We start from the raw sequence: 12,386 nt of genomic DNA, 5'->3' as shown, positions 1-12,386 counted from the left end.
TTTACCAACCGATTGAACCGATTGTTTATTGAGGTTCTTGGTAACATCCATTAAAGGAAAATTTTTCAAATACTGAGGATCCTTTGATGAAGTTGGAAAGGGCCAGCACTTGAGAGAGAAAACAAAGACTCATTGTGCGTGTGAATAGCCCAAGTACCCAAATCTCTAGAATACACAGTGTCTTTTTAATGTGACCCCATTAAACTGCCTTTAAACTGCTGGTCCCACCTAAACAATCACACACACACACACGTTTATTTTTGTTTACATGTTTAGAGAAAGTAATGGTCCCATTATGATTGCAAAATGATAAAATGGAATGGTCCCTTACTGTTCACATAACTAAGAAAAAAAACAAATAAATATATATTAGATAAAATATTAGAGAAACTATATTCCAAAGTTTTTTTTTCCTTCTTACAAGTTGATCTGGAGGATATTCATTTATTCTTTTGTTCATTCATTCATTGTTTTAATTTATTTTATAAAGAACATGCACTTATGCCGAAAACAAGACAGTAAAATATTCTTTCTAAAATATGTTTCCTATGTGTTTCTTTTACTTTATTTATTTTAGATGTAGTAAATCCTAAAACCTCTCCTAAAACTACTAGACATTTTAAAGTGTTTATATATTCCAATGAATACATTAATTAGCTAGTAAAAGCTGTAACCGTCAACGTCAGTACACTATTAATCATTCATAAATGGCTTGTTCATAATTTGAAGAAACTTTGAACGTAAAATGTCAGCAATTAACATTAAATGAGAGCATTTCTCTCTTTCTCACCTTCCCCCGAGCTGGAGCTGCCGTAAAGAATGCATGTCTGGCTGCGGTCCAGCATTCCCATGCTTCAGTCAAGCAGTCGAGCTCACACAACAGCTCTTTGTGTGAGCCACAGATGGATTTTCCCTCACATTGACCGAACCACCTCGTCTGGGAGGTTCACGCACTCCTATCACTCAAGAGTGTCCCTTTCAGAACTTTTACTCTAAAACCACCAGAGCAGAGCCATGGGCACACATTGGCATCCAAGTGCTGCCCAAAAACAGCACTCTTAATTCAGAATTGGCATTATAATGAATCTCTGAATAACAACCACATAGTCAATAAGGTTTTATTGCTGACATTAGTGCTCAGGCTTTAGCAGGTCAGAGGTCAGACTGAGAAGATCTAGAATCAGATCCTCTGTTGTGTGTAAGGTCACATGTTAACTGTCCAGTGCAATAATCACTGCTTTAACAGCCTTTAATGCACTATGCTGGTTGTGGATCATTTAACATTATTTGTTTATTGACTGTTTATGTTGTTGAAAGCCATAACAGATGCATTTGCATTTTAAAAGAGCTGCACTGTTATTAATGTAGCAATTACATGTGAAATGAAGGGAGAAGGCTAATAGATTTATCGCTCTACTCTTGCTTTCTGGGATTAACGTAGCATTTAACTGTATCAGTGTGCAAGAGAAGCACACACATGCATTTAGTTATTTACTGACTACCTCTACATTCAGACTCTTTAAAATTTGGGTGCTGGTAGAAGCCTTGTAAAGAAAAATATTGTTTATGCAAATAATCAGTGTCTGTGTGTGTATCTCTCTTCTGTAGAACGCTGTGCAACTAATGATGCGCCACGCAATCTGAAAGATGACGATTATTATAAAAATGGACTCTTGTTGTGAGCAAAAGCAGAATCGTTTTGGACAGACATTTCTGGAGAGGAAAATACTGTATCTTTCTGGCCGCCCTAAATTCAGGAGACATTTGCAAATATCATTTTATGTAGATCAGCACACAGGCACAGATAGGAATGGCGTAAAAAAAATAGAAAATACTGAATAGATTCTAAATACAGCATCTCGCCATTTCTGTGATCACACGTTGCTGGGTTTCATAAATATTGACTAACATCAAATGGAGAGCTGGCGTGCATCTCAAAACTATGTTAATAGTCTAGTCAGCTAAAGCTCATGATAAATTCTCAGTTTCTTTATACTGACAAACGCACTCTTTAGATCTGTCCATACTGAGAAGGGTTCTGTGAACACACTAAATTACTCCTTGACTTGGCATTCACACTCACAGAGTTTTGGAGTGTTACTTTTGTGTGTTATGCAGTTCTTGCTTTGTTGTGGAATGTTTTGTCTTTATCTTTATATTTTATCTTTAAAATACAGTCAACTGACATTTGCCATACAGTTGAATGTTTTTGAAGATTGAAAACTTCTATACTTATTTAAGCACCTTCATGTCAATTCAAATCCATATGCTGTCATTTTAATATATATATATATATATATATATATATATATATATATATATATATATATATATATATATATACATATATACACACAAATACAACCACTGATGTTTGAGATTGTTTAAGTCCAACCTGTTCCATATGTATCATATTTGATTTAGGGTTGTGGTGAAGGTGATTATTATTAGTAAATATCTAAAATTTAGATCTGCTATTCACACAAAGATATTGCATTGACTTGAGGAGACTGTAAATGTAGTGCACAAGTCATAAAGTGCTTATGTTAATTATAGGGTGAACTTTTCATTTAAAAGACCTTTGTTAAGAAAATGACGGCATTTAATTATACAGATGTTTCATATATACATTTGTTTTTCTTTTAGACTAACAAAGGAGATGCCCTGGCCAACCGGGTCCAAAACACACTTGGAAATTACGATGAAATGAAGGAGCTCCTGACTAGCCATTCCAACCAGAGTCAACTTGTCGGCATTCCTAAGAACTCCGTTCCTCAGACTCCAGTGGAGAAACCCGACCAGCCATGCTTTTTCCCTGAGGCTCAGCGGAGCCGAGCCGCTCCCTCCCAACTTGGAAGTCACAGCATCTCCATGCCCCCACCCCCTGCCAACACCTTGCCGGGCTCTAGTGTTGTACATGGACCTCAAGGCAAAAAGTCACGCTCATCAGAATGGTCCCGAGGGGGTCACGGTTCAAGTGGTGCCCAGACCGCTCAACCGGTCAGCCGGGGGAAGCACTCCAGTCATGAGCAGACCTCTAGTAGACATGATCAGGACCATGAGGACTCAAGTCCAAATCCTAGTGGACCTACAACTTCATCTCACTCCAACAGGAAGCAGGCACAGTCTGGCCAAGGACCAGCCACAGCCGAGCTTGGCCTTGGAAAGTCTCCTGCTGAGCAGGATCTGTGCTCCCATGGATCGAACTCGCCAATGGCCTCTACGTCCCTGCTCCCTAGCGGCCTCTCGACGCCGACATTCCCCCAAGGCCTCCACTGCAAGCTCAGCAGTGCTGTGCAGCAGAAACCCACTGCCTATGTCAGGCCCATGGACGGCCAAGACCAGTTCCCCAATGATTCCCCAGAACTCAAACCCCCTGTGGAGCTGGTGGAAGGGTACAACAGTGTGCCATTTGGAGGTCTGCTGGATACCAAAAGCAGTATGGCTGGGAGCAAGGGCAAAATTCCTAAGCTGACACTGCCACAATCTGGAGAGGTGAGTGTGACCGTTTATCGTTTTAGTCAAAGGGCAGGCTTCCTGCAGATGTTGTAATAATTTTCTCTCGTTTAGATGCAGTGGTTGGACAGGAACAGTTAGCAGATAGGCTTGGCTCTGTTGACTTTCCCCTGGCTAGGTCTGTTTTGCATTGAGACCTGGCAAAACGAGGTGTTGACATAATGGAGTGCCTAATTATTAATCAGCTAATGAACCTCAGGCTTTCCTATTTCTTTCCTATTTTCCTTTTCCTATTTCCTAACTTACCTACTCTACAAGGAAGTTTTCTTGTTTGCATGTTTAAAGATCACTTTCTTTGTAGCTTTACTGTTTAGAACGGAGTGAAATTCTGACCTCAGCAATTTGATATTGAGTGTCCTTCTTTAAGACCATTGTGAGTTGCAGATGAATCTTTATCTTGGATACAATTGTTCTCCACAGTGAAGGGATGTGTGAATGTGTTTTTTACTTTTTATGGCTTTTATTTTGATGTCAAATATATATATATATATTTTTTTCTCTCAGTGCCTAGTACGTGTAAAAGGTTGTCTACTAGATATTATCTGGTTTCAGTTAAGTGAATTAAGTCGAGTTCACCTTTACCCTGTAAAATGATCTCAAGAATCATGTTCCTAAAACACCTTGGAAGACCCTCCATGTCTTGAACATGTAGACACATACAAATTTTTTATCAATGGAGGGGCCCCCTACATTCTCAATTAACCCTCCGGAGGTTAAAACATGGGAGCTTTATCACCAGCAATGTTAATTTCATCCCTTCTGTGAGGCTGACACTTAGAGTAGAGTTATGTTGACCTCTCTCAGGTCGTGATACATGAGCCACGCTGAAACCATTTACAGGCTATCCAGTGCTGTCAGTCCTTCTGAATGGCTGCCAGCAGGGGGATATAATCCCATGGCATTCTGTAAAATGACTGCAGTTGAAAGCTCAGCATGGCCCTTTAGGACAGGGAATACCATCATTTAGGATTTAGCCAATAGGTGGTCTTAGATTAAAGATAATAGATTGGGGCGGGCTAATAGTTCTGTTATTATGCTTCAGGCTCATGTTTGGCTATATAAAAACCCAGCAGCAACTAATGAATTCCTTCACTTTGAGAGGTAATTTTCCTGTATTTCCAGCTCCAGGGTTTGAAAAATAGCCTTGTATTGATGCCTTGAGCTTGTTTGAGCAGTAGGTTGAAATTCCCATCGCTCTCACCTACGGGCTTAATCCATATAAAATAAACAAACCAAATAAGATAAGGAGCAGTAAACAAGAGTGACATATGATTGAACAGGTTGACTCGCTGCCATCCAACCATGGCAAGGCAACCAGCTGTTCTTCCTCTTTGTTCTATGTGGATCTCTACGGCCATCGGGCTGCAAATCGCCCATCTTGAAGCATATGGTGCGTTCGCGCAGTACAGTTAAGCATGTGGCAAGAGTGAAAACCTGGGGAATTTTAATTGCTCTGAGAGTACCCTCATACCGGTCAGCTTGCAGGAAAATGGAGATGGATGTTGTTATTGCAAAGAGGGGCAGGCACAGAGAGAGAAGACCCCCCGTAGGGAGGCCCCCAGCTGGGCCTGCGCCATCTTTCCCTACCCCTCCTTCTGACAGATGAGTCACTGCCTGAAAGTGAAAAGAGAAAGATGCACAAGGAAAAAATAAATAAATGAATAAATAAATGGAGAAAAAGCAGAGAGTTACAAAAACAGAGCTAGTAGGATTGAAAAAGAACGCAAGAGAGCGCGTGCAGTGCCGCTGATTCAAGATGGCTCTCGGGAGAAAAGAAAACATCTTCAAGGACATTGATTTGATTTTTTTCCACCCTGCCTTTAGTTTGTTAAAAGGAGTGGATTCTCTAGGAGCGGCTCTCGTGGGATTCACCTGTACTCTGTTGTGCTGGCTACTTATTATTCCGTAGCTCTTCAGGCTTATTTATCCAGGTTCGCTCTGGCTGTGGTGTTGAATTGTGTGAAAGCCTTTCCTGATTGTATATCCTCATAGGTTTTCTTTGCTGTCACATGAGCGGATGGTATTTTATTGTGCTCAAAAATTGGCAGAAAGCTCTATGTTTTTTGTTTTTTTTAACAAGAAATATTGTCAGTGGTAATGGTGCGGTTAATGTGCACATCATTCTAAGCTGGTTCTTTGTGATGATCCAGGCAAAGCAAAACTGTGAAGACAGGATGACATGTTTTGAACCAAGATTAATATATCACATATTCATACAAATATATATAATATATATATATATATATAATATATATATATAATATATATATATATATATATATATATATATATATATATATATATATATATATATATATATATATATATATATATATATATATATAACTATACTCATACAAATATCAGCATTTAACATCATATGTACTATATCATGCAAAATATGTGATTACCCAAATGACTCAATCATTTGCTTTTATCAGTTCTTAGACAACAAACTATCCAAACTTGCCAATTCGCTAAACTGAATCTGGCTTTTCAATGCTAATTGTCAATAACATGTTTCAATAATGTTTCAACTGGAGTGCCATGCCTAGAAGAAAAAAGATAATGAAATATTGATTCAAGACTTAGAATCAGTGAATATTTGTCCATTTAACTGAAACAAATCGTTAGCCAGTACACTAAAATGAATTAAACGTCTCAATGTTAATTGTCATTATATGTGTCTTAATTGTATTATCTTCAGACTGCCACACACACCTCTGCACTGCTAAAAGAGTCCCTCCTAAAACTGCCATCCTTTGGGTTGAAATGCAGAAGCTTGTGCACCTTGATAGGCATGAAATGTTCTCTTGTGCCACACTACCACAAAATATTTTGACATGTTGAGCACCCAGCGGGGTTATAAGACCTTGCTAAATGGCTTTGGAAGCATTCTGTTATCGCCTGGTGTATTGATTAGTGTCTAGCGTTGTACAGCTTGCTGTGAAGAGCAGCTTTTTTTGGATCAGTGTATGAGACATCAACAGAAGATAAGACTATTGATCCATCTAAAAACAGTTATTGCACCTGATATTACCCAGTCTTTATATGACTAATAGCTTTATCACTAGCTCCTTGAAGCACAGATTTGACAAGACAAAAATACCAGTGAAGATATTGAGAACATGCTAATGCTGGTTGGTCTGATTGTTCTTTTTATTTAAATGTGATTCCGATGTATTTTATGATATTTTTATATAAGATATTAAAGTGATGAAGTGAATTTATTTTGTGATATATTACTGTAATTATTTTGATGTAACTACACATTATATACTTTGGAGTTTTAAAATAATAATACCAGCTGTCATGTCATCTCATTTTGAATTTTGTAATATTCAATGATCTCTGTGGTTTTTTTTGGCCTGGGTGACACCGAGAATTATCTTCTGTTCAAAAGTATTCCTGGTCTGTTCTATGACTATATATAGCAGTACCTGAAAGCAATCTCAGTGGGCAGCAGAGGTGAATGATGTCATGGCGTTGAGGGTTGGAGTCTGGGCCGGGAGTCTGGCAGAGGAGTTCTCATCAAGCCGCAGTCTCCCTTCTGATTGCTCTTTGTGATCTGATATAATGGAGAAGCCGACATCTGCTGCATATCAATGCGGTCCCTGTGTTTCCTTGGGCCGTGTTGATCCCAGATCAGAGCAGAGTGATTGCACGATCACACTGAGATCACAGGAAAATCTCAGCTGTTGATAATGTAGCTCTGTGCATTAACATTTCGCTTCCAAATCCTCATTGACTTCTGTAAACCTTTGAAATGAAAGGAGAGGTTTTGGTAAATTGTATAATAACTGTTTCCATGCAAGTTTCCAGAACTCCTCCTCTGCTATTGGTTGATCAAACAGACAGTCACGCCCCAAACTCACTCCATTGGTTGAGCCAGTGTTGCCAGGTCAGGATGATCAAGTAAACAGTGCAATGTTTTGAAACAAAATAGTCTTTACACTTCTGGGGAATCAAACTATAAAAGGCTTACTTAGCCTGCAGTTGGGATAAATAAAAGTATTTTAAAATTGAAAAAGGGCTAATATTTTCCACATGTATAACTGTTAAATCACAAAAAAATAGATATCTTTAATAAAACAAAACTGTTTCCATTCACAGTCTACAAAGATAAGTTGGCAGCTAATGTTCACACACATTTCATTTGACTTATTAAGATTCAATGTGTCAAAAATTAATTAGACCATATAAGGTTTGTTCATCCGTTAATGAGAGCAAGTGGGTTTTTAGCGTGGGGTTTCTCAGGGGCCTTGCAGTGGCGTTTATCAAAGACAGTCGCTCGAGCTCTGCCCAGCCAGGCAGGGTTATTAAAACAGCATTTGCCGAAACAGCCAGAAAAGTCTTTATCTCGAATGGAGCCCAGCTCCATCTCACAGGACAGGAAGTCATTTCCAGGAACATTTGATTACACCGGGCTGCCAAGACTCACAAAGCTAGACGCCACTTCCCCCCAGAAAGCATCCTCACCCACACTGACTCATCTAGTGTTGAATCGTGTGTGGGGAGCTGTAATGTAGACCACACTGTGGTGTATTATAATGATTAATGGCTCTGCAGTCATCTGCATACATTTTTTTTTAAATGTATATTTTAGAGACAGGGATATGTGTTTGAAAGGAGATGCATATGGGTAGCTCACTCTAAATATACTGTATACGTACCACATATATGTATATACTCAGAGCAGTAGTCTGTTACAGCTCTGCTTTTTGAAAATATAGTCTTTGGCACTCAGTCTACGATAAATGTACTTTATAGTTTTGTAAAATATGCACTGCATTCTTAGCTGGTGTCTTGGGTTTCTATATATATATATATATATATATATATATATATATAGAGAGAGAGAGAGAGAGAGAGAGAGAGAGAGAGAGAGAGAGAGAGAGAGGGGTTACATTATAAGCATTACATCAAATTTGGTCTGAACAAGGATGTCCTCCAGAATCACAGGATTCACATGATTTCTCTATAGGTAAATACATTTTTAATCAATAAAAACAGACCTTTGCTGAGTTCTGAGGTTGTGAATAAATGTCTTTCATTTGCATTATTTCAGCTTATTTTTAAAATAGTTTAACAGCTAAATCTGTGTACTTCCAGAACAAACACTGCTGAAAAACTGGGCATTAATGCCCATCTGCCTCCTTTTAGACACCCAGTCACAGTCTTCCAATCAAACACTCCAAATCCTCTCCTCTTTTTCAGATTCTTCAACAATGTGCACACCCATGTTGGTTCCACTTATCAAATTTCATATGGCTAATTTGAATATTTGCCTGTTTAGGAGTTATGCTCACCAGTCCCGAATACACAGTGCTTTCCCCCTGAGAGGCTAATGAGCTAGGACGAGTGAAGAGACAGCCATCTTTCAGCTGTGCACTGGTGAGGAAACACGGATGCAAGGCTCTGATTTGATTAGCTGTAGAAGCTAACCTGCACACATTGCAATTTTAGAAGTCTGAAATATCTAAACATGGTTTGGTTCCTTTTGTGGTTCCTCTTGATGAAATGGATAGCGACCGTAAAGAGCATAAGAAGTTTAGAAAATGGATGGCTATATATAAGTTATTGTTTTTAATACATTCATTTTTTGTAATATACTATCTTTTAAATAATAATGCATCTTATGAAGCTGTAGTTGACCCAACACACAAATATTAGCCAATTAAACTGTCTGCTCAAGTTTATTGTCTCTCACTAATTTTAATGGATACTAATATGGATTTTTCATTGACTGATGGTGATATTTATGGTGCCAGATCATCAGTACATACCAGCCACATCTAGACAAGACAATTTTGGAGCTTCGGTGAACATTTGCAGATTTGATTTGCTAATTTGACTAAATCACTGTTTGGGCAAATTATGCTAAAAAAAAAAAAAAAAAACGTAGTAAAATACTTGGGAAGTTATTAATAGTTTCCAGTATTTAATGACATAGACATTATAGCAGAATTACAATTACTTAAAGGCTTTATGATCAAGCTGTATTTCAATGCCAGTGAGAGCTATAAATTTGTCTTTAATGAACAGATAAACACTTATACAGACAGATGCTAATGTGCTACAACTGGGACTTGCTACAAGTGTCATGAGAAGTAAATTACACATTTTTCAAAGCAGCTCAGCAAAATGTCTCTCAAAGTTCCCTTTGACCGTTTGTTCAGCAGTGTATGTCTTTACTCATGAACCATTGCCATCACGCCTGACCAAACATACTGATCCTCAACATCTCAGTGTGACACTAGAAGCGCTATTTGCACTCACTGCCGGCTCTGAGCTAAAGACTTCTAATATGACTCAAATGGGTACAGAAAAGTACTTAGATAGAGGAGATTAACAAGCACTTTTACATAGAGGAATTGATGTAGTTTCAGCAAAGGCAGTAGTTCATTTGTAGATGGGCCTGGGGAGAAGTGATCATAGCTGACAACGCTTAGTTGCATCTCAGAATTAGGTCACCCGGCCTTCTCTCAATCTTTCTCTTTGCTCCCTCTCTCTCGATTTTTTTCCCAGTCATGCATGATGGGCTGTTCTCATCAGCCTTTGTTTAATATCGCTTCAAAATTAATTTGGGCTCATTAATGGGACTCTTTGCTGTGAAGGCACTGATATAGTCAGTAATGTGGCTAATAAACATAAAACAATTTGCTCCAGAAATCTCTTTCAGCAAGCATGAAAGGATACAAATATGGAAAAGGAGAAACATTATAGGAAATAAACAATGATGATATTGTCATCTACAAGTGGTGTTATATAGGTTTTTTTTTCTTTTTTACATTTATTTACACTTTCTATAAATTTCATTTTATTAAAAATCATATAAGTTAAGATAGTTAAGATAGATGCATACAAAATCAGTTACTTTTGTAAATATGATGTTTAACCTTTATTTTTAAATAATTCTGATTCAGAAATATTATTAGATGAGCAATTTTAAAGTGTTAAAAGCACACTTGTGATTGCACATTATATATTATTGCATCAAGTAAAAAAAAGTCCACAATTAATCACAAAGAAATGGCAAGATACACATTAAATTAAACATGATATTTGAGTATTTTCTTGTTATTATAGTTGTCACTCCTATAAAAGCTGTGACATGAACTGTTGAATTTATTTAGCAAAAAGTCAAAGACCTTTTCTGAAAAAGGACAAACAAGGGGCATGCAGTGATTTGTATGCAGAGACCAGGTCTGCACGATGATGTGCTGTCCCATGACGTGTACTGGCTCCTCTCAGTGCCCGTAGTTTGACCTTGAAGATATCGTTTGGCCCGACACTAGCGACTACACTGAGAGCCAGCAGCCTCCTCAGATGGGGAACTAGCACTCTGTGAGAGCAAGTTAATGAGTTCTATTCAGCTGCCGTACACACTGCTAGCATCCTCAGAAGATTGAGCCGAACTGAGCTCTACCGTACCCTCGACCAGACACTAATCAGGCCAGGCTACAGCCGCCACTTCCTCTCGCACACGTGTCACACACATGCCCAGGCAGATTAACAGGAAGATGAGAGAATACGTCCACACTGAAAGATAAAGAGAAAGCGAGAGAAAAAGAGAGAGAGTGAGCTATTAGGAGTCTTTCGTATCCAAAGTAACAGCTGGTATCATTTGCATAATACCCATCAATTTATTAGGCTTCTTGTCAAATCATGAAAAAAAAAACAAAAAAAACAAGCAATACAAAAACTAGTTCATTAGCGCTTCCAAGAACTCATATGCATATGTAGCTTTGCAGTCAAGACAGATTTTATTCGGTATTTACAAGAATCCATGAACAATATCTGTACCTAAGCGTCTGTAGTAATATTTAATTCTGATGTGTTACAGATTCACAAATGTTTTAATTATTTTTTTTATTATTTAATGGTATTATTATCATATGTGATGTCATATATAATCTAATTTCTCATACTATGGAGTTACAAAAACACAGTCCGTTATGTCTGTGAAGGTAAACAGCTGGGAAAGAAATTGCGTGTTTATATAGATCTGTGTATTAAGTGACAGCAGCATAATAGGCAGTACTTATACTGCTGTCTACGCATTAAAGGGTTACTCCACCCTAAAATGAAAATTTTGTCATTAAACACTTACCCCCATGTCATTCCAAACCCGTAAAAGCTTAGTTTGTCTTCGAAAACAATTTAAAATATTTTGGATGAAAACCAGGAGGCTTGTGACTGTCCCATAGACTGCCAAGTAAATTACACTGTTAAGGTCCAGAAAAGTATGGGGAAAAAAAACAAATATATATATATTATGTGTGTGTGTGTGTGTGTGTGTGTGTGTGTCCAGAAAGTTATTGGATCGAATCAACCCCTGGCCCTTTATAGTTACATGTTGTGGAAGGTTCTCAATGAATATGGCTTCTTGAAAGAAAACCACAGCAGATATGCTTTTTAAATTAGCCCACCTCTTCATCATGGCTGAGAGGTACAGTAGAGGGTTGCTGGGACCATGTCAAACCTGGATTGGACCCTCATAACAATAACAAATGTCTTCCTTTCCTTGCCTCCATTAAACCAGGTTTTGTAGTGTATTCTAGCCACTATAAATAAAAGCAGAATGACAAGTCAGCACCATTAGACCGTAGGTTAGAATGGTGTAATTGCATGAAGGCATGGTAAGAACACAACATCTTCTTGTAGAGGACCCACACTTTCCCCACACTGCAGTTTAAGGTCAGAGCTGCATTATTTCAGCTGCATTTATCTTTGTCATGCAACATTGTGAGCTACTAAACCATCAAGATATATGGTGCTTCTCAGGGGTGGATATTTATTGCTGCTGCTGGCCTCAAACCAGCCATCTTAAGGTTTGTATCAGATTGGCATACTGTTTAAAATAATAT

General features: G+C 38.1%; 1 protein-coding gene across 1 annotated transcript in view; it reads left to right on the top strand.

Moving 5' to 3' along the window:
• LOC132114002 (AF4/FMR2 family member 2-like) overlaps positions 1-12,386 on the top strand; it is a 216,862-nt gene that overhangs the window by 65,549 nt on the left and 138,927 nt on the right. Inside the window, exon 3 of the mRNA XM_059522111.1 lies at positions 2,647-3,495. Within this exon, the coding sequence (XP_059378094.1) occupies positions 2,647-3,495 (849 nt within the window). The remainder of the gene's footprint in view (positions 1-2,646; positions 3,496-12,386) is intronic.

The sequence above is a fragment of the Carassius carassius genome, chromosome 33 (assembly GCF_963082965.1).
Source record: "Carassius carassius chromosome 33, fCarCar2.1, whole genome shotgun sequence".
Lineage (NCBI taxonomy): Eukaryota > Metazoa > Chordata > Actinopteri > Cypriniformes > Cyprinidae > Carassius > Carassius carassius.
Note: the sequence above shows the minus strand (reverse complement) of the source record. Positions and strands in the feature narration are given on the sequence as shown.